This window comes from Chanodichthys erythropterus, chromosome 11 (assembly GCF_024489055.1).
Source record: "Chanodichthys erythropterus isolate Z2021 chromosome 11, ASM2448905v1, whole genome shotgun sequence".
Classification (NCBI taxonomy): Eukaryota; Metazoa; Chordata; class Actinopteri; order Cypriniformes; family Xenocyprididae; genus Chanodichthys; species Chanodichthys erythropterus.
The window spans coordinates 5,030,315-5,056,031 of record NC_090231.1 but is presented as its reverse complement, the minus strand read 5'-3'; the positions used below and the strand labels follow the sequence as shown (position 1 = coordinate 5,056,031).

At 33.1% G+C, this 25,717-nt stretch overlaps 1 protein-coding gene across 3 annotated transcripts in view; it reads left to right on the top strand.

The window, feature by feature from the left end:
* efl1 (elongation factor like GTPase 1) overlaps positions 1-16,881 on the top strand; it is a 148,077-nt gene extending 131,196 nt beyond the window's left edge. For all 3 annotated transcript variants that reach the window (XM_067401090.1, XM_067401088.1, XM_067401089.1), the window contains 2 exons: positions 22-206; positions 15,640-16,881. In XM_067401090.1, coding sequence (XP_067257191.1) covers positions 22-206; positions 15,640-15,828 — 374 coding nt within the window. In that variant the 3' untranslated portion in view covers positions 15,829-16,881. The remainder of the gene's footprint in view (positions 1-21; positions 207-15,639) is intronic.
* The last annotated feature ends 8,836 nt before the right edge of the window (positions 16,882-25,717 follow it).

Below are 25,717 nucleotides of genomic sequence, written 5' to 3'. Positions count from 1 at the left end.
TTAATATTGTCTGTGTTGTAGGTCGTGTGTATGCTGTATTGTCCAAGCGGGAAGGACGAGTCCTACAAGAGGAAATGAAGGAAGGGACAGACATGTTCATCATTAAAGCTGTACTTCCTGTTGCCGAGAGCTTCGGATTCGCTGACGAGATCAGAAAGAGAACCAGCGGCCTGGCCAGCCCACAACTAGTCTTCAGCCACTGGGAGGTGAATGAATGAATGAATGAATGACTATGTAAATTAATGAATGACTCTGATTGATCGAATTAATGAATATGTGTGTGAATGAATGACTGTTTGTTTGTTTGTTTGTTTGTTTGTTTGTTTGTTTGTTTGTTTGTTTGTTTGTTTGAATGAATGAATGAATGAATGAATGAATGAATGAATGAATGAATGAATGAATGAATGAATGAATGAATGACTAATTGAATTAATGACTGTGAGAATGAATGAATGAGTGACTGAGAATGAATGAATGAATGAATGAATGAATGAATGAATGAATGAGAATGAATGAATGAATTATTGAGTGACTGTGAGAATGAATGAATGAATGAGAATGAATGAATGAGTGACTGTGAGAATGAATGAATGACTGTGATTGAATGAGTGACTGAGAACGAATGAATGAATAAATGACTGAGAATGAATGAATGAATGAATGAATGAATGACTGTGATTGAATGAGTGACTGTGAGAATGAATTACTGTGATTGAATGACTGACTGAATGACTGACTGTGATTGAATGACTGTGACTGAATGACTGAGAATGAATGAATGAATTACTGTAAATGAATGAATGAATGAATGAATGAGAATGAATGAATGAATGACTGCAAATGAATGTATGACTGTGTGAATGAATGAATGAGCATGAATGAATTAATGGCTGTGCGAATGGATGAATGAATGAATGAATGACTGATTGAATGACTGAGAATGAATGACTACAAATGAATGTATGACTGTGTGAATGAATGAATGAATGAATGAGCATGAATGAATTATTGACTGTGAGAATGAATGATTGAGTGAATGACTGATTGAATGACTGAGAATGAATGAATTAATGACTTTGAGAATGAATAAATGAATGAATGAGTAACTGAGAATGAATGAATCAATGAATGACTAATTGAATGACTGAGAATGAATGAGAAGAATGAATGAATTAATGAATGAATTACTGTGAATGAATGAATTAATTAATTAATTAATTAATTAATGTAAATTAATGTATGACTGTGTGAATGAATGAATGAGCATGAATTAATTATTGACTGTGAGAATGAATGATTGAGTGAATGACTGATTGAATGACTGAGAATGAATGAATTAATAACTGTGAGAATAAATAAATGAATGAATGAGTGACTGAGAATGAATGAATGAATAAATAAATGACTGATTAAATGACTGAGAATTAATGAATGAGTGACTGAGAATGAATGAATGAATTAATGACTGAGAATGAATGAATGAATTACTGTAAATGAATGAATGAATGAATGAATGAGAATGAATGAATGAATGACTGCAAATGAATGTATGACTGTGTGAATGAATGAATGAGCATGAATGAATTAATGGCTGTGCGAATGGATGAATGAATGAATGAATGACTGATTGAATGACTGAGAATGAATGACTACAAATGAATGTATGACTGTGTGAATGAATGAATGAATGAATGAGCATGAATGAATTATTGACTGTGAGAATGAATGATTGAGTGAATGACTGATTGAATGACTGAGAATGAATGAATTAATGACTTTGAGAATGAATAAATGAATGAATGAGTAACTGAGAATGAATGAATCAATGAATGACTAATTGAATGACTGAGAATGAATGAGAAGAATGAATGAATTAATGAATGAATTACTGTGAATGAATGAATTAATTAATTAATTAATTAATTAATGTAAATTAATGTATGACTGTGTGAATGAATGAATGAGCATGAATTAATTATTGACTGTGAGAATGAATGATTGAGTGAATGACTGATTGAATGACTGAGAATGAATGAATTAATAACTGTGAGAATAAATAAATGAATGAATGAGTGACTGAGAATGAATGAATGAATAAATAAATGACTGATTAAATGACTGAGAATTAATGAATGAGTGACTGAGAATGAATGAATGAATTAATGAATGAATGAATGAATGAATGAGCATGAATGAATTATTGACTGTGAGGATGAATGATTGAGTGAATGACTGATTGAATGATTGAGAATGAATGAATCAATGACTGTGAGAATGAATAAATGAATGAATGAGTAACTGTGAGAATGAATGAATTAATGAATGAATAAATGACTGATAAAATGACTGAGAATTAATGAATGAGTGACTGAGAATGAATGAATGAATGAACAAATGAATGAATGAATGAATGAATGAATGAATGAGTGAGAATGAATGAATGAATGAGTGACTGAGAATGAATGAATGAATGAGTGACTGAGAATGAATGAATGAATGAATGAATGAATGAATGACTAATTGAATGACTGAGAATGAATGAGAAGAATGAATGAATTAATGAATGAATTACTGTGAATGAATGAATGACTGTAAATTAATGTATAACTGTGTGTGTGAATGAATGAATGAATGAATGAATGAGCATGAATGAATTATTGACTGTGAGAATGAATGATTGAGTGAATGACTGATTGAATGACTGAGAATGAATGAATTAATAACTGTGAGAATGAATAAATGAATGAATGAGTGACTGTGAGAATGAATGAATGAATAAATAAATGACTGATTAAATGACTGAGAATTAATGAATGAGTGACTGAGAATGAATGAATGAATGAATGAATGAATGAATGACTGTGAAAGTGAATGGCAGAGACTTAATGCATGAATGAATGAATGACTGTGAGAGTGAATGACTGAGAATGAATGAATGAATGAGAATGAATGAATGAATGACTGAGAATGAATGAATGAATGAGAATGAATGAATGAATGAATGAATGAATGAGAATGAATGAGAATGAATGACTGCAAATGAATGCATGACTGTGTGAATGAATGAATTTGGACTGCCCTGTCCCACTAAGGAAAATGTAACACTTTCAGATTGTGTGTATATAGATTTTAAAAACAGGTCAATCATAAATGCTATATTTTCCCAACAATCCAATATCGTTTGACCTCTTGAATAATTGAATGAAGGAATGAATGAACAAACAAGTGAATGATTCAATGAATGAACATGAATTTTAAATGAATAATCAAGTGAACGAAATAAAGAATAAGTATGAATCAATGAATCAATTCTTTAATGAATGACGAACGAACAAACAAATGAGTAAGCAAATTGCCGCAATTGAAGAATGAATCTCATTCTGAATGTGAGTGGATGAAGACAAATAACTTCAGCAATGGAAGAATAAATGAATAACCAAGTGAGTGAAAAAATGGTTAATTTGAACAATTAAGTAAATGAAGGAAACAATTAATAGATGAACAAGTGAGTTAAAGTTTGTATTAGTGACTGATGTATGATTGTGTGTTTGTGAGAGTGAATTAATTAATGATTAATGAATAAATTATCATTGTGAAATATCGCCATTTAAAGTAACTGTGTTCTAATAATAATTGATTCCTGTGATCAAAGCTGAATTTTCAGCATCATTACTCCAGTCTTCAGTGTCACATGATCCTTCAGAATTCATTCTTTGATTAATAGAAAGTTCAAAAGAACAGCATGTATTTGAAATAGAAACTTTTGTAAAATGAAACATAAAAAGTATTAATTTCTTTCTAAAAAGAAAAAACTTGCTGACCCCAGACTTAGTAACACTAGTGCATGAATGAGAAACTGTGGAATGAATGAGATGTTTCTCCTTTGCTCTTTGACTAGGTACACGTGTGTGTTCAGTTATCTCACCGCCAGTCAATACGTCCCTCTGAACACAGTGTTAGTTTACTGGACCGGACAGGACATACAGCGCAAAGATACTGAACCCAGTGCCAGAATATACAGACAAGTCTATACAGACGCCTGATAATATGTGATTATGCATGGCTGGAAAACTGTTCAGGCAGGCCAATCTATTAGATCCAGTCATATTGATCTGCTGTCAGATGCCAGTATTGCTGATCAGGCGAAAGTGTGTTTACCTTGAGAGTGTGGAGCAGTCGCATGTGTGTTCGGTGTGTTACAGACATGAGGTAGAGACACGTACACAGTGTGTACTGCTGAAGTAGCATCTCATAACCACTTACAGTGATACTCAAGCATTAGGGTTGAGCGGCATTAAGAGTTCAAATGACGATGACTCGGTTTGGACGGATGGACAGACAAACAGATAGAGGGATGGATGGATGTGTGGTTTTATGTTAAATTGTGAGATTTCACCACAAGTTCGTCCTCAAGGCTGTAAAAGTGCTAATACTGTAAAATAAGTTGGATCACTGAATCAAGTGTTATTCTTAATACTGTAAGTCTTCACTGATCTTTTAAGTCAATGGAGTGGAGGCGTTCGGTTGTGTGATGGTGTTATTGTCTATTTTTAGCAGCTTGTTCCTCATGTGGGAGTTCATTGTGAGTTAGTAGAGCTTTTCTGATGTGTTGTGTGTGTGTGTGTTTGGTGGGGGATCGGCGTGAAAGAGGATCAAAGGCTGTAGACGCCACGTGTGCTGTCTTTAACCCGACGGCTAGCTGAACGTGCTGTATCCACGCCAGAGCTGGGTGAGCGGCCATATGGCGCTACTGTCAGCCTGGATGATGGGTCTCGTTAAGCCGGACATGATACACACATACACACACACACAAAGGGCATATAAGGTCGTCTGCTACTTCACAAAAGAGTTGTGCCACTTTTTCATGTTATGTCTCAATGAAAAAACCTTCATCTCATTCACAAATCACCCACAATCCAGTGTAACCGAGTGTGCTGGTCCACAGTATTTAAATGACTTAGTTGAAATGATGGTGATTAAAATTAAAGCTCTTCACTTACAACCTTATTCACTAAACTCACCCTTCACTAAAGTGTGGCTTAAATCCAGTCAATCAGCTGACAGTTGATGAACTTAGGTTGAGATTTAGTCCGAATTTTGTCAATCTTTATTTTGTAATACTGTTAAAGGTGCAATATGTAAGATTTTTGCAGTAAAATATCTAAAAACCACTAGAACAGTGTCATATATTTTGTTCACTTGAGTACTTACAATATCCTTAATGTTTGCAACTATTTGTAAATCGTGAGAAAATTGCAATATTAACCAAGGCTGCGGGACGTGTGAGGAGTCGCCTGTCAGTTGCGTCATACCCGCGTTACCCTCGGTTTCCGGTTTATTTTGTAGAAACCATGAAAACACCAAAGACGCTTTAATATTTACATGTTTTAATAGACAAGGGAACAACTGTTTTGATATATTTATACATAGAAAACGAATTATAGTTATATAGCTCAACTCGTTTAGAGTGTTTAAATCTAATTTTCTTGATGTTTTGCGAGTACCATGCTTTACCATGCCTCAGAGAAAAACACTAACATAGCTAACATAGCATAATCAGATGCAGCTTTATTTTTAGTAACAGTAATACAGACTTTTCTCCATTATACAATATGTTTAAAAATTAATTCCATGCCATTTATCAACACAATCATCCAGCATTTAATTTGATATTGTAAAATGGATCTATCTTACTGCAGTGTGTAACAGTGTCTCACAGCAGCCGCCGAGCGAACGCACAGAGTAACGTTATAACATCATTTTCATCACTCTCAAATGTATCTAATATGATAAACAGAGCTGCGTTACCTCATACTCATGACCGGAAAAGCGGAAGCTATAAAAAAGTCATAATAAAAGAAAAAAAAGAAAATTTGGCCGATATATTATACTGGTGTCTATAAAAGCTTTTATTGGACTAACAAGGAAGTTTTCAGTTCTGATATTCTTTCAGGATATTCTTACAGTACGATGACCTCATATATATCAAAGGCTCAAGGAAAAGTTGATTTCACAATTCATGACCCCTTTAAATGGGGAAACTTTTGTTTTGTAATCAGTCTTGCAAAATTTAGATTTATTGGCCAATATATTGGTTATCGGCTTTCAAATATAAAGAATTATTGGTTATCCGCATCGCATTTCCATATCGGTACATTCCTAGATAGTTTCATATTTGATCATTTCACAATTTCTTTCTTCTTGCATAATAAAATAATTTAGACTTCATATTTCTTTTTTTATTACGTTGTTTGTATTTATTTATTTCTTCATTTATTTATTTATTTACTACTTGTAAAAAATAATAATAATAATTCCGTTATCAAGCAGGTTAATGCATAATTAAATGGATCATGAAATTGATTTTTTTATTATTTAATAATGTTTCCTGAGGTGCACTTATAATGTTAATATAATTTTTTACATCTAATAATTGTCATAATTTAGAACTAAATTGCTATTTTCTACCCTGATTTTAGCCTCTGATTTGAACTCTCTGTTTTAAGGGGCGTGTCTGCTGTGAGACTTCAGTGTAAACGCCCACTGCTGTGATTGGCTGACATCTTTGCAATTGAAATATGTATTACATGTGAAATCCTTTTCGAATGCTTTTACCACATTTTTACTGTTACAGCTGTCGAGATTAATAGATCATGAAAAGTGTCATTATATTTAGATCTGTTCCATCACATGGAAGGTTGCAGTAATGAGCACTGAGCAGATCTGTTGATCACGTGAATGCAGTGATCTCATCATTGCAACGCAATTTCTGCACTCTCACAAAAAGCTTTTTTCTCTGACACCGGGATCTGATCGGCAGCTTATGCAAAGATGATGTTTTTCCACAGACAGGAACAACACACCGTCTGCATGGCATCGCAATCTAGTTATTATCACAATCTTATCGTAAACAACTACTTCAGATCCACTCACTGCTCATCAACTGAACACCAGTGGGCGGGGCCAACGATGCGATGATGTAAAAGTAGGCGTTGTTGTCTTGCTCCAGAGGCAATCGTATGCAAATGATTGTGCCCCATGTGACGTCACATGCCACCTCTGTTCCAAACGAAGCTTTTTTACAGCTTGATTACATAAATGCTTTTTTATTGATGATGAGGACATTTTAAGTTATGGAACTTGCAGGATGTAAAAATGATACAAAGACCTTTTATATGCCAAAAAAACAAGGAACATTTTATTTGACCCCTTAAATGCATTCATTAATTCATTCATTAATTCATTTATTTATTTATTTATTTATTTATGGTACTTGCAATAAATAATAATAATTCAGTTATCAAGCAGGTTAATGCATAATTAAAGGAATTGTGAGAAAACAATAGGTTAATGCATTTATTTTATTTTATTAATTTATTTTATTTTATTAATTACAAATAATTAATTTATTATTTGTAATTTTACATTTATTTTATTTATTTATTTATTTGGTACTTGTAATAAATAATAATTTGGTTAACAGGGAGGCTAATGCATAATTAATGCATTTATTTATTTAGCATTTATTAATTATTTATTTGTTTTTATTTTATTTATTTTACTATTTTTGGTACTTGTAATAATAATTTTATGGCCAGAAACTAAGTTAATGCTTTTATTGCATTTTGACTTGATACACAATGCTTATGCTGAAGTGTAAGTGTTGCATTAACTTGCCCTTTTTTCTGACAGAGACATTTTACTCTTTGATTTTTCGAGAAATAAGTCATGAATACTGTTCTGTACCTCTACTAGGAGAAGAACAGTTAATGGTCTCCTTCACATGAGAATTTTGTACTTATTGTGTTTGAGTACAGTGTATCACACACACACACACACACACACACGACTCAAATTGTCCGCCAGTCTTGGTACTTGCAGACTGTGTTTGCCTTGCTGGAGGAGGGTAATTCAATTCCATGTTTAATTCAGACCTTGCCTTTCTAGATTTTGGGGCCTGCTGCATTTTCAATTCTTCTAAATGTGGCCTTTGTGTGAAGAGAAAAGACTAAGACACTGCAAAGCAAAACACTGCAGCCCATTTTGTCCTCCTCATTGTGTGTGTGTGTGTGTGTGTGTGTGTGTGTGTGTGTGTGTGTGTGTGTGTGTGTGTGTGTGTGTGTGTGTGTGTGTGTGTGTGTGTGTGTGTGTGTGTGTGTGTGTGTGTGTGTGTCTCCTACAGTCGAACTGCTGTTGTTTTCCTTTCTGTGGACCTTTTATGGGTCTTGAGGTGCTTGTTTTGACTGCAGGACTTCTACAAATCTGTGTTGTTTTGAGAGGCCTAAAGAGTTTATAGGAATAGTTTGCCCAAAAATGTAAAACCTGTCATCATTTACTCACCCTCATGCTGTTTCATGTCCCATATGACTGGTTTTCTTCTGTGGAACACAAAAGATGATCTTCAGCAAAATGTTCACTGCTTTTTTCATTTGACAACAAGCACAGGGGTCAGCTTTTTAAAAATTGAAGAATAAAAGTAAAAATAAAATTACAAAGAAAGTGAATAGTGACAAAAAGAAACAGGATACAATTATTTGTATATACACTGCCCTCCAAAAGTTTAGAAACACCCCTGGAAAAGTGTGATTTTGGACGATATCAGAATAAATCCTTATCATTTTTTGGTGCAAATACATTACAGTAACTTCACATTTTCATTGAAGACCAGCAATAATAATTTTCATTTTGATTACATAATAATGTCAATATATACATGTCACAGTCAGACATGCCCCTTTGCCAGCTGTGATGCTGGTTACTGGTTTAAACTTGGCCCAGGTTTGTAAAAGATGTTTGGGTCAGCACACCTTAATAGCTTCAACAATTGATTGCCAATTAAGTTTAGAATACAATGAACCAATCAGAACCCAGTTTAGGTCAGAGAGCTGCTAATGGTGGATAATCGAAAATTTTAGTAGGGCTGTCAAAAGATTAATCGTGATTAATTGCATACAAAATAAAAGTTTGAGTTTGTATAATATATGTGAGTAATTAATATGTATATATAAATACACACAAATTAATGTATATATGTAAGAGAAATATGTTATTTATGTACAAAAAATGTATTTATATATAATATAAATTATATAAAAATATAAATAAATACATATACTTGTAAATATTTCTCAAATATATTCATGGATGTGTTTGTATTTATATATACATAATAATTACACACAGTACACCCACATATATTAGGCAAACTCAAACGTTTATTTTGTATGCGATTAATCGTGATTAATCGTTTGACAGCCCTAAATTTTAGTTTTTTCTATGTATAAACTGTTTATGTAATAAAATAAAAATAGTTTGTGTTGTCCCTTATCAGTGCAAAATCATCACAAATTAAAAAGGATTCATGCCAATATTGTCCAAAACCCCACTTTTATAGGGCGTTTCCAAACTTTTGGAGGGCAGTGTATTTATATCTATGTACACTACTGTACAAAAGTTTAGGTTAGGTTGGGTTAGATAAATAATACTTTTATTCAGCAAATATTAAATTAATCAAAAGTAGCATTAAAGACTTGCATTGTTACAAAAAAAAAATCAAATTTTCAAATAAATGCTGTTAACATAATGCTTTTAACTTTCTATTCATTAAAGTATCCTAAAAATATTATCACCATTTCCATGTAAACATGAAGCAGCGCAACAGTTTTCAACATTGATAATAATAATAAATGTTTCTTGAGCAGCAAATCAGCACATTAGAATGATTTCTGAAGGATCATGTGACACATGATGCTAAAAATCAGCTTTGATCACATGAATAAATTACAGTTTACAATATAATCACATAGAAAACATTTATTTACAATTTTAAAAATATTCACAATATTATTTTAAAAATATTACCAACCCCAAAGGATTGTACGATATTGTTTTTTCTAATCCATATTTATATATTCCTAAATATAATCTGAAGTAATACAATAAATATCTTTATGTGAGGAACAGACTGAAATTCAGTGTTAGTTTAAAAAAAACGGCAAATGTGTTCAGATATGATTCATCATATACACTCAGATTCGTCAAGGCGTGCCAGTTTTTACATTAATCACAACAGAATATATAGGTTCTCACATCACTTGACCCGTCATCATTAATGTCAGACCTGGGTTGACTGGCGTCTTGACACACCATATATAAATGTATACAGAGAGAAAGATTTTCAGTGATATATACAGAGAGAGAGAGAGAGAGAGAGAGCTTGACAGCCCTGGTCCCTTTCATTGTATTTGCAATAACATCCTGTACATTCTTCTAAACATCTCATTTTGTGCTCCTCAGAACATCATAAAGGTTTGAAACGACATGAGGGTGACTAAATAATAACTGTCAGCCGAATTCACCCTCTAAGTAGCATTTTATCACCCATGAACATGTGACTTCTCAGTGGATGTTATTTGTACTGAGGAAACGTTGCTTTCGAGACGGTTATTGATATGTGGTTTTGCGGTTGCACATCTGTCCGCCTGCTAAAGGCATTAAATGGATCTGTTTCAGGGTGACTGATACATCAGGAAATGAAGTAGGGTTAGATGGAATTATAACTGACAGGAGTCTTATAAAGTTGGTCCGGATAGCGTTTCCTCATCGCTTTTGTTGTCGATCTCTCACCTGTCTTTGTCTCTCTCTTTCTCCGAGAGTAGCAGAGTTGAAAAGGCGCCAAACGCAGGACGCTGCACCATTAGTGTGAAAACTCACCCGCTCGCTGCCATATCTCAGAGAACCTACACACTCCGTCTGACAGCCTGCATGCATGCATGCGTCTGAATGCTTGTGTGTGTGGGCAGATGTCAAGCTCTGACAGCAGCACTTCCATTCAGTGTGTGTGTGTTTGTTCCCTACTGTGCCGAGAGCCCATTAGACACCATTAGACACATATGCCAGGGCTGCGAATCCGCCCTCGATCTGTCTGCCAAGCGTCTGCCCGCCCCTGCCATGAGACACACACACACACACACACACTAATCAGCACCGGCCATGAGCAAGACACATGCAGGTCAACATAATCTAATTGAGTAAGATGGACAAAGAAACAGACTAATGAGTTACACTGGAGCGTTGTGCGATGCTGACACACAGTTAGTGTCGTTCAGCGTTAGTGCTGCTATCAAACACACACTCCACCGTGACGTGGACGGTGGCGGACGGACGCTCGCTCATTAAAACCTTCCATCTCACTACATTCCCATTCACCGGCTTTGTCGTTTATTATGTAACAATTACCAGTTCGATCTCAATCACAATGACGTCCGATTGAACAATTGAACCTTGAGAGTATTTATATGATTGTTATGCATTTTTATGCAAAATTTTGTAGTGGCAGTCTGAGTGGTTTACCAATACACACACACACACTTATATATATACACACATATACATATTAGGGCTGTCGATTTAATGCATTCATATAATTAATTAGTTAAAGAAAAAAAAATAGTTTTTGTCTCATATTCATATCATATGATATAGTTAAGCAATTTCAGTGCTGTTTTTGTTCCGAATAGCACAAGTGCAAATGTGATATTGATTTTATACAACAGTTCAATAAATAAGTTAATATTGTGTTATATTTTAGACACAATATTGTCTGTTTTTGTTACCTATAAAGCGTTTCTGAATAAAGTCGCATTTTTAACGAATCAGATGAACCAATGATTCAATGACTCAGTATCACAAGATCCTTCAGAAATCATTCTAATATGCTGATTTGCTGCTCAAGAAACATTTCTGATTATTATCGATGTGGAAAACAGTGGAATTTATGGTAACACAGTATAGTAATAACAGTAAATTATGCATAATTACATGTAACTAACCCTAAACCTAACCCTAACTGTAGTTAATTAATAGTGCTCAGTACTTATTTGAGTAATTGCAATGTAACTACGGCACTAAAATAAAGTGTAACCGAATTTATTTGTGGAACATGATCCGTTTTTATTTCAGGATTTTTTAATGATTCTTCAAAGTAAAAAAAAAAAAAAAAAAAAAAAAAAGAATTCATTTGAAATAGAAATCTGTTGTAACATTATAAATGTCTTTTCTCTCACTTTTGACCAATTTAATGCATCCTTGCTAAATAAAAGTATTAATTTATTTAAAAAAAAAAATCATATTAACCTTACTTTTTTAAACCCTAAGTGTTTGTAACATAGTAAAATCAAATTGAATTAATTTAGTACAGAAAAGTAAATATTATTAACTATTTCCCCGCCAACGTTGCCAGCCACCGCCAGCATTTTTGATCATTTTCACCAAAATTTCATGGCCCTCAGAATATTTTGTTGTATGAATATTTTGCTTCTACTTATGAACAAAAAAATTATTCTAGCTTCATTTTTTTTTTTTTTTTTAATCAACACTTAAATGTGGGTGAGTTTTATAAAAAAAAGCAACATTTTAAACAAAAAGCTGAAAAAAATGCTTCCTCATTTTGGCTGTGTGAGATTCTCCAGCTTTGTTGTTGTTGAGTTGTTAAAGCTCCGCCCTCTTCTGGAAAGGGGGCGGGGAGCAGCAGCTCATTTGCATTTAAAGGGACACACACAAAAACTGTGTGTTTTTGCTCACACCCAAATAGGGGCAAATTTGACAAGCTATAATAAATGATCTGTGGGGGATTTTGAGCTGAAACACATTCTGGGGACACCAGAGACTTACATTAGATTTTGTGAAAAGGGGCATAATAGGCATAAAACATTTGTGAATAAAGCACCGTTTCCGTCCAGTGAGCTGAAGAGAACAAAATCTTCACTTCCTGATAAACTGCTGCTAAATATCACTGAGAAAAACGGTAGTTGCTGCAGTAGGGGAAGCCACTATAATAATTTTGTATATATAAAAAATTTCTTGCACCTCAGAGCATACAGACAAAACGCAATAAAGTTATCTTGCTTTCGGAGGCAGATGCTGTTTTTTGGGAACACAGTCGTGTAAGACAGTTCTGGGATGTAATTAGCCTAAACTGAACCACTTCGACGACAGACTTTGCTCAGGCATTTCAGAACAACCAAAACAAAGTTATGCCGTCCCATCGCAAAGTAACGTCTTTTTTGATGCACATTGAGGAATTTATTCAGTAAATGTGTTTCCATTGTAGTTTATGTGCATGTTTTCTTATCGGATAAAAAGTCCAACTCATTTCAGCACATATACTCATACTCATTTTTGGCGTTTCCAAAATGTGCATAAAATAGGTAGATAGAAACATGGTGGGGAAAGAGTTAAAAAATAGACTATTCTTACCAATATTTGTGTGTCGTGTATTTCTCTGACCTTAATTGGAATACTTTGTTTTTAGCTTAGCAACATGCTTATAACTATCTATACTAACTATTTGAATCAACAGTAAATCGGGTCTCTCATGCAGCTTGTGTGAAGAACGCTCAGTTCATGTAGAACGTTCCAGATCAGTCATTTATGAGGTTTCATGATGCGCTCTTCATAAGGCAGAGCTTGTGTGTGTTTGTGTGCACATGGCAGACACATGAAAAGTGCCCTGTCACTTGTTGGGTTGTGCTTGAATGAGTGCACACACAAGACAAAAGCTCTTTAGTGGAGGAAAAAAAAAAGGAGGGATAGTAACCCAAGCTGTCAGCTCAAGAGAGAGAGAGAAGTGAGAATAAGAAAGCAGATATCGAATCAAAGATCAGCACTCAGGAAGCTCTTTGCTGGTGCTGTTAAAATGCTAATTGTAACCTTGTCGTGTTCCACGAACGCACTGATCCGCCCGTGATGTTCGGCCGCAGATGATCCTGAAGTGCTGGACTGGCGCGGTTTGCGGGCAGCAGTCGATAACTGTGTAAATCCGACCGTTGTTGCCATCTGTCCCGAGGTAACGGAGCCCACGCCGTGGGGCCTCTCTGGGACCAGGTGCAGGGGCCCCGCTGGACTCTTACAGTAATTGTACCACTCGTGCTATTGTCTGAGCATGAGGTCATATTGTGTGGAAGTGTGTGTGTGTGTTGCTGCAGGGATTGCGTCATCCGCCGAGCACCTGCTCCCATTGCTGTGTGTGTATGTGCTGGTACATGCTCTCGCTGTGCCTCATATAATGGCCATTATGTGTGTCTCTTCACAGCGGACAATTGCTTAGTCTACTTCTGCCCTCATTTTCTTTTTCTGATGAGAGTGAGGGAGACAAAGGGATAGAAATATTGTGGTGCCGATTCAAATTATCTGACTGACTCACAAATTAAGAGTATCTTATGTGTGAGGAAAAATTAGATCTTAAATTTTGATTATAGTTCTTCTAAATTTTGAAAGTTTGTTTCTTCGTTAGTTTATTTAAATAATCATGTGCTTATGCTTAGGCCATTTTTGATAATACAGAAAATTAAATGCTTAGAATTATATTATTTATTTAGAATAATGCTAAAGTATATCTTGGATAATCTAGTGAATATTATTGTATGCATTAGCATTATTCTAAATAGATAAATAAACAAATTAATTAATTAATAACACACACACATACACACAGTCAAACCAAAAATCATTCAGACACTAGATACAATTTTTGATATATTTTTACTAGTGGGTGCAGGACACTATAGTTCATTTATAAGTGAGGATAGCAAAATAAAGTAAACTGTGACATATTACACCCAAAAATTCTTCATACAGTGGACTACAAGTAAAATTGATTTAAAAAAAAATGTAGAAAAATTATTCAGACACTTTGACCTGACCATGTTTTTCTGACATAATTAAGATAATTTTTTTCTGACACAGTTTAACTCTGAGATCTTGTCATATTTTATTACCATTTTTTTTTAAACTATAGTGAATAAACTGAATTAATGAATGAAATGTTTAAGGTGTCTGAATATTTGAATATATATATATATATATATATATATATATATATATATATATATATATATATATATATATATATATATATATATATATATATATATATATATATATATATATATATATATATATATATATATATATATATATATATATATATGTTTAATATTTTTTTAAAAATATTAATTTAAATATAAATGTAAGGGTTTTTTTCCATTTATTTATTCATTTTTATTTATTTTTATATTATTTTTTAGAACATTGGTAATGCATATCTTGGATAATCCAGTGAATGAAATACATTTATATATTCAGATTATTATTTATTTTGTTTTAATTTCTATTTAATATTTTGCATTGTTTTGCCAATTTTTAATAAATGTAGATATTATTTTGTTTATAAATACATTTAATATAGAATTAATATTTAATTAAAAATGGATGTTGAATTATTTTATATTCTAGATAATCTAGTGAATTAAATACATTTAATACAGCATTTATTTATTTATTGTATTTTTTTGCAAATTAAATTTCTTTATTCTTTTTTTTTTCTTTCTTTTTTATGAATTCATTAAATATTAAATACTTATGATAAAGCCCATTTGGGGTAATCCAGTGGATCCAGTAAATCATCTAATTTATTTATCTATTTTTTTATTTATTTTTTTGGCCTGTATTTTAGCCCCACTGAAATGCTATATTGATCAATCAGTTTTAAATGTTTCTCATTTTTTGCATTAAAGTGTTGCATTCAAATCTACAACCGCACCACATATGTCATTACCATTGTTTGTGTGTGTGTTTTAGGTTATCCCTAGTGATCCATTCTGGGTGCCCACTACCGAGGAGGAGTATTTACACTTTGGAGAAAAAGCGGACTCGACCAGTCAGGCTCTGAAATACATGAACGCCGTACGAAGACGCAAAGGCCTCTATGTGGAGGAGAAGATCGTGGAACACGCAGAAAAACAACGAACTCTCAGCAAGAACAAATAAAGCCAACGATCCTCATTCGTGAAACACGAGCAGAACGATTTTGCGAAAAACATTCTGAAAATTGTTGCATTAAATTCAGTGCGACAATATAGGAATGGTTTTGCACAATTGTTTAATTTATTTAATGGTTCTGGTTTTCATATATATATTTGATGTCACGCAACCACTCCTTCATTTGACTTTATAGTATCGATCTCTAATTACCAATCGATTGGATGAAACTGACCAGATATTGATTCCGCCATTACCTCCAATCAATTTTTAACAGTCCAGGGTTTTATTTATAATGGATTGCAGATTGGGTGAAAAACCAATGTTCAAAATGTTAATGTATTCGGTGACTGAACCTCATTATCTAATATCAGTTAAATCCGGTGAGCAACTGAACATCAAGTCTTTATTCTACAGTATATTCGTCTGCACTAATCTATTGTAAAAATGTGCTGTGCTATTAAGCAATTAAGCAATTGCAGTGCACTCTGGAACCTAATGTTGTAAATATTATACAGCAATTGAAGTCAATTACACAGTTCGAGACTGTTTTGGGCCAGACTGAAGGAACAGATTGTCTGATTTGTGCTGTTGCGAGACTTTGTGCCACACAGATCTTTGCAAATTGCCGTGAGTCACTTGATTTTTCTTCCTTTTCCCCTTCACATGTTCCTAAACAACCATTCCTTCCTCAGTTATTAAAGACAGGATTAAACCCTGCAATTAAAGGGACATGCTTTCAAATCATAGCGTATCTCCTCGTGTGTTTGGGGTCTTGTGCCGGGGTCTGGCGGGGCCCTGCGTTGCATAATTTAAGAGTCCTCTTGAAATACACTTTCAATTAGTTTGAAGTGAAACGGCCTTGAAATGAATTCCTCCGTCGCTCCCTTTTGGTTCGCAAACGTTTAAACCCTTGATTTAATTTGTGTGTAACACAGCTTTAATGGCATTGGGAGAAGGATTTGAATTCTTTAATAAGAAGCTCTCAGAATACCGCCGTCTGCTGAATACTGCACATGTATCATGTGAAATCACTACCAAGATTTAGGAAATAAACTTGACTGAACACACACGGACTCTGGCTGTCTTTCAGTATTGATCTCAGTGCTGCTTTTGACTCTCTTTAGAGACTGTCTTTGGTGTTTCTGATGCTGTACTAAACTGATTTAAGTTCTGCCTTTCAGATTGAAAGCAGTTTGTCGCTGTGGGTGGTTGCAGGTCTGAGGTTGGTGTGGTTAAATCTGCCGTTCCTCAGGGATCCGTTTTGGGCCCTTTACTCTTTACTCCACTTGGTCAAATTTTAAGATCTTTCATATGCAGATGACACCCAGATTCACATAGATTCAAAACCTTATGATAATGTGGCTGTTCTTTCTTTCTCAGTGTGTTTCTGAGATTAAGTAATGGATGTCTCAAAATTTTCTGTGTTTAAACAGTGACAAGACTGAGGTTATGCTCTTGGTTCAACTTTAAATGTGGATGGCTCTATTTTCAAACAAAAAAAAAAAAATTGGGGATGATATTCGATACTAATCTAACATTTGATCCTCATGTCTAACATACGGTCAAAACATCTTAGAAACAGATGGGTTTTCTAAAGCTTCCCTAAATAAGTGACGGTTTGTACCACTAGAATCCTGACTAGGGCCAGGACAAAGGATCACATCACTCCTGTGGCTCCCTGTCAGGTTTTGTGTTGATTTTAAAGTTCTCAACCAATAAGGCTTTGTATGGTTTGGCTCCTCAATATCTGTCAATAACCCCATACATCCTGACGAGTGATGTCCGCTCCTCTGAAGCTGTTCCTCCAACTCGTTTGAGATCTGTGGGTGATAGGCCTTCCTCTTCGTTCTAAACATGGATCTCTCTGTCCTCGGACATTAGGCAAGCAGACTCTTTTAGTGTTTTTAAATCTTCCCTTAAAACTTCCCTTTTTAGGGTAGCTTTTATTTGATTTATCAGATTATTTTCTAACTATCTTATTCTATACTTTTTACTTCTTGAATTGTTTTGATAACATGTTTTTATTTTTGTTGTATATCTGAATCTACTTCACTTTTATGAATGCATTTATTTTATATTATTTTATTTATCTTTTCTTTTATCTTATTTTTGTAAAGTGCTTTGAGATGTATCTTATAGAAAACAGTATATTATTATTCTTTTCTGAAATTTAGTTATATAACAGTATACATTATATATACATTTTATATATATATATATATATATATATATATATATATATATATATTATATATATATATATATATATATATATATATATATATATATATATATATATATTATATATATATATATATATATATATATATATAATCAGTATTTTATTTAAAATTAATATTAATCTATGTTAAAGAACTATTTACATTTAGATATAATAATAATGTTAATAATAAATAACTTAGTAGTAGTTATAGTAGTAGTATTTGCATGTTATTTTAGGTTATTTAAAAAACTAAACTTGATATTGACATTTAATTGTTTGGCAGCCCTACTTTAATAATACTAATGAAATCATATACCTTCTACAATCACTATTTTTATTCAAAATTAATATTAATCTATGTTAAAGAATTGGTTATATTTAGATAACATTATTATTATTATTTTACATGTTATTAGGTCATTTAATTAAAAAAAACTAACCTTGGTATTGACATTTACTTGATTGACAGCCTTAATTAAATACTAATAAATATATTATCATTATTACTATGTTATTTTAGGGTAAATTAAAATAACTACAACTTGATATTGACATTTAATTGTTTGACAGCCTTAATTAAAATTAATTAATTAATTAATAATTATAATAATAATTCGTAGTAGTATTTATGTTTTCATGTTATTTTAGGTAATTTAATTTAAAAAAAAAAAAACTAAACTTGATATTGACATTTAATTGTCAGCTATAATCAAAATAAATAAAAATGCCATGAATTTCATTATTTTTTTATTTTATTTTCAAGTCCCATGAATATCTAAGATGCCCATGCCTTTGATTTTTGTTTCCTTATAAGTAGATTACAAATATATAAATACAACAGCAATAAACATATTAAAATATATGAAGCAATCAATACATTTATATAGGCCTACACTTTTATTGCTTTAAGATTTCAAATGATATAGATTATAATAATAGATCATATTAAATTATATAATAAAGTAGATTATTATAGTTCACTACACTGTATACAGTATTTTAATCATTAAATCTAGTCATTTAATTTAGATATAATATACTGACTCCATACATGATGATAATGGATCATTTTGAAGTCAGATCTGTTCCACTCCAGCTGATCTGAAGCTTGTTCTGCTGTTTCTCACAGTGCACACCGCTGATATTCCAGCAGCGAGGGCTGATCCCAGATCAGATGTGGTCTTGCGCGGAGTGCAGGGGTCAGTTCTGCAGAGGAGCCGGTGGGTAACGACCTCCATGTTGCATTAAGCTAATGGGGCTAATTGAGTGGAACGAATGGCTTTAGTCAGCAGAACAGACAAAGCCTTCAGATGCTGCAGATAAAAGTCTTAACCAGTGCAAATGGCAAGTTCCACTCTGGGCTTCACAGCTCTTATTCACGGGTTCAGATGTGTCACGCTGGCCATGAGGGGGGAATTAGGGAGATGAGATGCATGGTAGCAGAATGCCAGCATCGTCTGGAGAGGAATTTTCTAGCATTTACTCAAGGTTGTTTTGCAGGTCTGTCTTGCAGAAGCCTTGCTTACTGAAGTACAAATGCATTATTTAGCTTGACTTTTAATGGTAATGTGTTTTAAAGACTGACTTATTATAAGTGATGATATTTGTTTCTGCAGAAGCCACAAGTCAGTGTGATTTTAATTGTTTTGATTCTTGATGAGAAATGACACTACAGACGATTCTAAAGAGAGACTCACCAATTAGTTGCTGTTACCATGGAAACAGAATTGGTAGTTAAAAGAACTCACCAGTGACGCCCACTGCAAATGATGTAATCGAGTCAGATTGAAAGAAGGATCTTAGGCTTACTAAAGCTGCATTTATTTGATCAAAAATACTGTAAAATTGTGAAATATTATTACTATTTTTTTAAACTCTTTTCTATGTGAATACATGGTAAAGTGTAATTTATTCCTGTGATCAAAGCTGAATTTTCAGCATCATTACTCCAGTCTTCAGTGTGACATGATCCTTCAGAAATCATGATGATTTGCTGCTCAAGAAACATTTCTGATTATTATCAATGTTGAAAACTGTTCTGTTCTATTAGTGGAAACTGTGAAACATTTTATTTCATGACTCTGATGAATAGAAAATTCAAAAGAACAGCATTTATTTGAAATAGAAATCTTGTGTAACATTATAAATGTCTTAAATGTCATTTTTGATCAGTTTAATGCATCTGTGCAGATTTGAACCGTAGTATCTAAATATTTTGCAATACATCTTAAATATGGTTTTCATACTTACATTAATGAGTTTTATTACAGAATAGGATTAGGGCCAAGCAATAACAAAAAAAATAAATAAAATAAAAATAAATATCTTGAAATTAAATTCATTATTCATTAATGTGAGATTAAATGTTAAATATAAAAAAAAAAACATTTTCAAAAATGTTGAGAATAAACTCATTCAATTTTGAGAATAAAGCTGTTTCAAGAAAAAAAGTTTAAATACGTTGAGAATAAAATCATTAAATTTCAAGAATAAAGTTGTTTCGAGAAAAAAACTTGTTAAATATCGTGAAAAAAGTCGAAATAAAATGTTGAGAGTAAAATCATTGAATTTCAAGAATAAAGTCGTGTTTTGAGGAAAAAAGTCAAAATAAAATGTTGAGAATAAACTCATTAAATTTTGAGAATAAAGTTGTTGCGTTTCGAAATAAAAACATTAAATTTCAAAAATAAAGTTATTTCGAGAAAAAGTTAAATATCGTTAAAAAAGTCGAAATAAAATGTTGAGAATAAACTCATTAAATTTTGAGAATAAAGTATTTATGTTTCGAGAAAAAAATCTAAATGAAATGTGAGAATAAACACACATTGGATCAGTGTCCATTGCTGGTTGTCGCGGTTTGAGTTGTTTTGTTCTGTTTAATTCATGTATAGAGTGTTTTTCTTTGGTCACATGTTCCCCTTTGTTCTCCGTTTCCCGCCACTTGTTTGTTGTCATGGTTCCTGATTTGATTAGTGTTTGAGTTCAGCTGTGTCTTGTTAGTTAGTCTCGTTTAGATCTTCTGTTCACTGTGTATTTAAGTCCTGTGTTTGTTCAGTTCCTTTGTCACTTCTATGTTATGTATATGTTGCTGTTCTGTTTCCTGTTCTTTATTCTCAAAATTTAATAGTTTTATTCTCAGCGTTTTATTTCAACTTTTTTTTTTTCTTGAAATGTAATGAGTTTAGTTCTTGAGCTCTATATTCATCATGGCGATACAATCGTGTGTGGTTTCTTTTGTATTAACCTTTGAGTTACATCCTCATGTGTTCAACTTAATGACACAACAATGAAACGACAGTGACTATTATTGTGTGTTAAATTCACAATGAGCTGAAGTGTGTTTTTTTTGTCAATGTTAAAGTTTCATAGTTGTAGTTTGACATCCTGAAGAATGAACACAGACTCATATCATCACTTCAACCAATGCAAGTTTTACACACATCTGCTTTAAATACATTATTATTAATAATCACTCTAAACAGTTCTGCCATGTAATATAGCTCATTAGCTTAAGCATAGACTGTTTCCAAGCAACGCAAAGTTCACTCTTGTAGCAACTTGAGTATTAATGTTAAATTGAGTTGACATGCGGTCACAGGTGTGAGCAGCTATAGCGTCTTACAACGCATTCAAACGTGGCTCATCCAGTCAGATTCCAGAGCTGAAAGCATCCGTTTTATAATAAGATATATCAAACTGAGGAGCAGCTGTTTGCTGGATCTGCAGACCTTCAGTGGAGCTAAACTGCAGCACATATCAGTGTGACTCATATTGTGTAGAAGTACAAAGTAACTCTGGGTGGTATGACGACACGTCATTCTGTTTTATAATGTTACTTTTACTGTTTTGAGGCATTTGTTATATAATGTGAGATTTTTATCACTCATATGTTAAATATAATTCAATAATTGGCTCCAGTAGCATAAACACAGTCATAATGTTTAGATGCTGTCTTAAGAACTAGTTTAACTTGCAATTAGCCAAGGGATAATCAGTTTTTAAGTTCTCAAATTTGACCAATCCAAGTTTTTTAATTAGATGACAAAATTATGGAAGCTTTTTCTGCCACAGAATTAAAAAAAAAAAAGAGAGAGAGAGATAATTGCGACTTTTTGTCTCAATTTTGACTTTTTTTTCTTACAATTGTGAGTCAGAGTTGCAAGATATAAACTTGCAATTTCGAGTTAAGTCAGAATTGTTGTATATAAACTCGCTGTACTGACTTTTTTCTCACAATTGTGGGTTTATATCTTGTAATTCTGACTTCTTTTCTCAGATTTGAGATATAAACTCGATATAAAGTCCAATTCTGAGGAAAAAAATTTCTCAGAATTGCGAGTTTAAATCATACAGTTGTGAGGGAAAAAAAAGTCATAATGAGTCGCAATTACCTTTTTTAGTGAGAGAAGCATTTAGATGAAAATGTTCACATGTTCTGCATGCTTTCCTTTCAAGAACAAAATAAAAACACAATAAAAATGACAGCGGTGTGAAAACAGTAGTTAAGAAAGCATCTGATCATAGCAATGTGGATGTTTGCAGTTGCTCTGCAGTTCGACACTTCAGTAAAGTCACGTCACGTTTATATAGCACTTTATACAATAGATTGTTTAAAAGAAAGCAGCTTTACAGTATTGAACATGAAAAACGGTGTCAGTGTCGTTAGAATTACAACTTTATTTTCTATACTTTATTTTCTATAAAGCGAGTGTGCCAGTGTGCTCATTTAGTCACAGACAGCCGACCTTGACAGATTGAACACAAGAAATCTGTCAAAGAAGGCGGAGCCTCAGAGCCACACCCACCTATTACATAATTTCCGCGGAAACAATCAGACCGTTTTCGGAAATTTGCTTTGGCGAGCTATTCTGAACTCACGAAACGAACACAAAACAAAATTCGTTTTGGCCTGATTTTGTTCGAAATTACGTTTCACCATGCAGTTCATTCTTCAATTTTTCTTGAATTATATTGGGGCCTTTAAACTAAATGAATAATTACATTATAATTTTAAGTACTAAAATTACAAAATTAAATAATATTTTTTATTATTAAGTATTAAGTAATATTTTTAAAAAGATAAATGACAAAAGCACAAAAAAATTACTAAAAGTTAACGTTGCAGTATGTAATATTGACAGCTAGTGGTACAAATGGGTACTGCAATCCAAATTCAAAATATTGGAGAGGGTTGTTTCTTCTTCCTCCTCCTCTTCAGACTCGATGTTCACGCGGGTTGCCAGATTGAGAACAAGCAACGGGAAATAGCGCAGTTGATAATGGAAGGTGATTTATCCGTGTTTTAAGTTGCCTCCAGTCATAGAGCTTTGTAGATGGATGCCGAGGCTTTTTAGGTTGGGTAGAATCTGTGATCTCTGACCCAGTTTGCTGGCTTCCATGGCTACAATGTGCTGTGTTTTCCACAAGCTGGCAACCTGGGTGTCAAAATACTATTGGGTAAATTGGTAGTGGGCAGAGTCACACAGACTAAAAGAGAAAAAACACACATTCCAACATGGAACACACATTTTAACGTAGAATAACTGGCTGAAGAATTCTTTTTCGGAGAAACATAAAGTATGTTAACGTTTCCTAAATCTCTGCAAACATACTGATATTTTAATATCTAGTTCAGTCATGAAACTCACATGGCACAAGCTGATTGGCCTCTGCTGATCCTGCAGCCAATAGGATTTCTTGCTCAACATTTAAACAGTCTGGTTCAGTGTTTTCTGTAAGCTAGAACTCATCTGAACCCCTCCACCTCCCCAGCTCCACCTGCCTAGATCTGCTACGGGATTTTTGTATGTCAATTAATGCAGCAGCAGCAGCATATCTTACATGCTCACAGAGGCATGTCTGTGTATCTGTTAGCAGTAGCAAGTCCTTACATGCTCTGCAGCAGCAGTGTAGCAGATCTAGCCCGCCAAAACCAAATACATTAACATTGCCATATTCAAAAACATGCTAAAACTATTTAGAGAGTTGTCATGATTGAACTAAAATTAAAAAACAAAAAAAAATTATAAAAACTGTAATAGTGTAAAAATAACACTGCTGATTTTTAACATGCAGAACTTTTTCTTTTGTGTCCAGAAGAAAAGGAAAACAATTAAGAATTGAAAAAAATGACTGTACTGTACTACCCAAAAATAGACATTAACGCATGGTTATGTAATATTTAAAAAAAAAAAAGCATTTTATTCAATCAATCTCCAGCAAAATGAACTATATTGTGATATGCAGTTTAAAGTTGCTGTAATATAAAATAACTCATACCGCTTTTGACTGTACCTCCTACCTATAAAATATTTGAGTTGTTTAATGTTTCTTAATGTCTCTCTGGTTGTGAACTGGTTTGCACGTTTTCTTTTTGGGTTGGTCAAATTTGATGAGCCTGTCATTTAGACAAACTTAAGCCGTGTCCTTGAGAAAACAGGAAGGATTCTGAAGTGAGATTATTTATCTGCTAACCGGACAGAAATACAGAGGAACAAATAAAACTTGGATAATTGATGAAGAAACACGCAGGAGGAGGATTCCCCTGACTCCGTTAAGCATGCAATTTGAGAAGACACACAAAAGCGGCTAAACACCCTTGCTGAAGAGTGGGTTTGCTCAGAGTGACTGATAATTGCCTGTTATCTCGATTGATGAGCTAACCAGGTATCTAAAAGACAGAAAGAGTTCTTGTGATGGCCAGAGGTAAAGAACAGTTCAGGTTTACCTGTCTGTGATATCTGCAACATAGAAAAAATAAAAATATTTACTCCTTATGAACAAGTTTCATACAATTGCCACATGTTCCAGCCAATGTTGTAATATGTCTGGCACCAGTCTGTTCCATTAAATACAAAAAAATTCTGGTTTATGGTTCAGGAATTACACATATTGCCTTTAGAGACTATTTTATCTGCCACAAATTTATTGAAAATTTATTGTGGTGTTTTAAAAAGTAAGAATGATTTGTGATGTCATCTGAAAACTTTGAGCAAGTTTTATGATTTTTTTTTAATACCAGAATGAATCATGTTCAAGACTAGGAACATGTAGTAAGAATGTAAAACATTTTAAATCAAAATGTGCATGCTGCAATTATGCTCACAAAACATACACTACTGTGTTTTCTTTAAAGAAATTAATACTTTTATTCAGCAAGGGTACATGAAATTGATCAAAACTTTTAAAGACATTTTATAATGTTACAAACAATTATATTTCAAATAAATGCTATTAGTTTGAATTTTCCACAAAAATATTATGCAACTGTTTTCAACATACATAGATAATCAGAAGTGTTTCTTGAGCATCAAATCATTATCTCTGAATGATTTCTGAAGGATTTCTGAACTCAAGTTACTTGTTATGTCACTTTACTAGTTACTTGAAAAAGTAATCTGATTACGTAGTGAGTTAGTTGTAATGCACCACTAAAAAGTAAAAAAGTAATTGATTACATAACTCGTTACTTGTAATGCAACACTTTACTAGTTACTTGAAAAAAGTAATCTGATTACATAACTCAGGTTACTTTTAATGTGTTACTTGAGAAAAATAATCTGATTACACAACTCAAGTTACTTGTAATGTCACTGTACTAGTTACTTGAAAAAATCTGATTACACAACTCAAGTTACGTGTAATGCATCACTTTACAAGTTACTTGAAAAA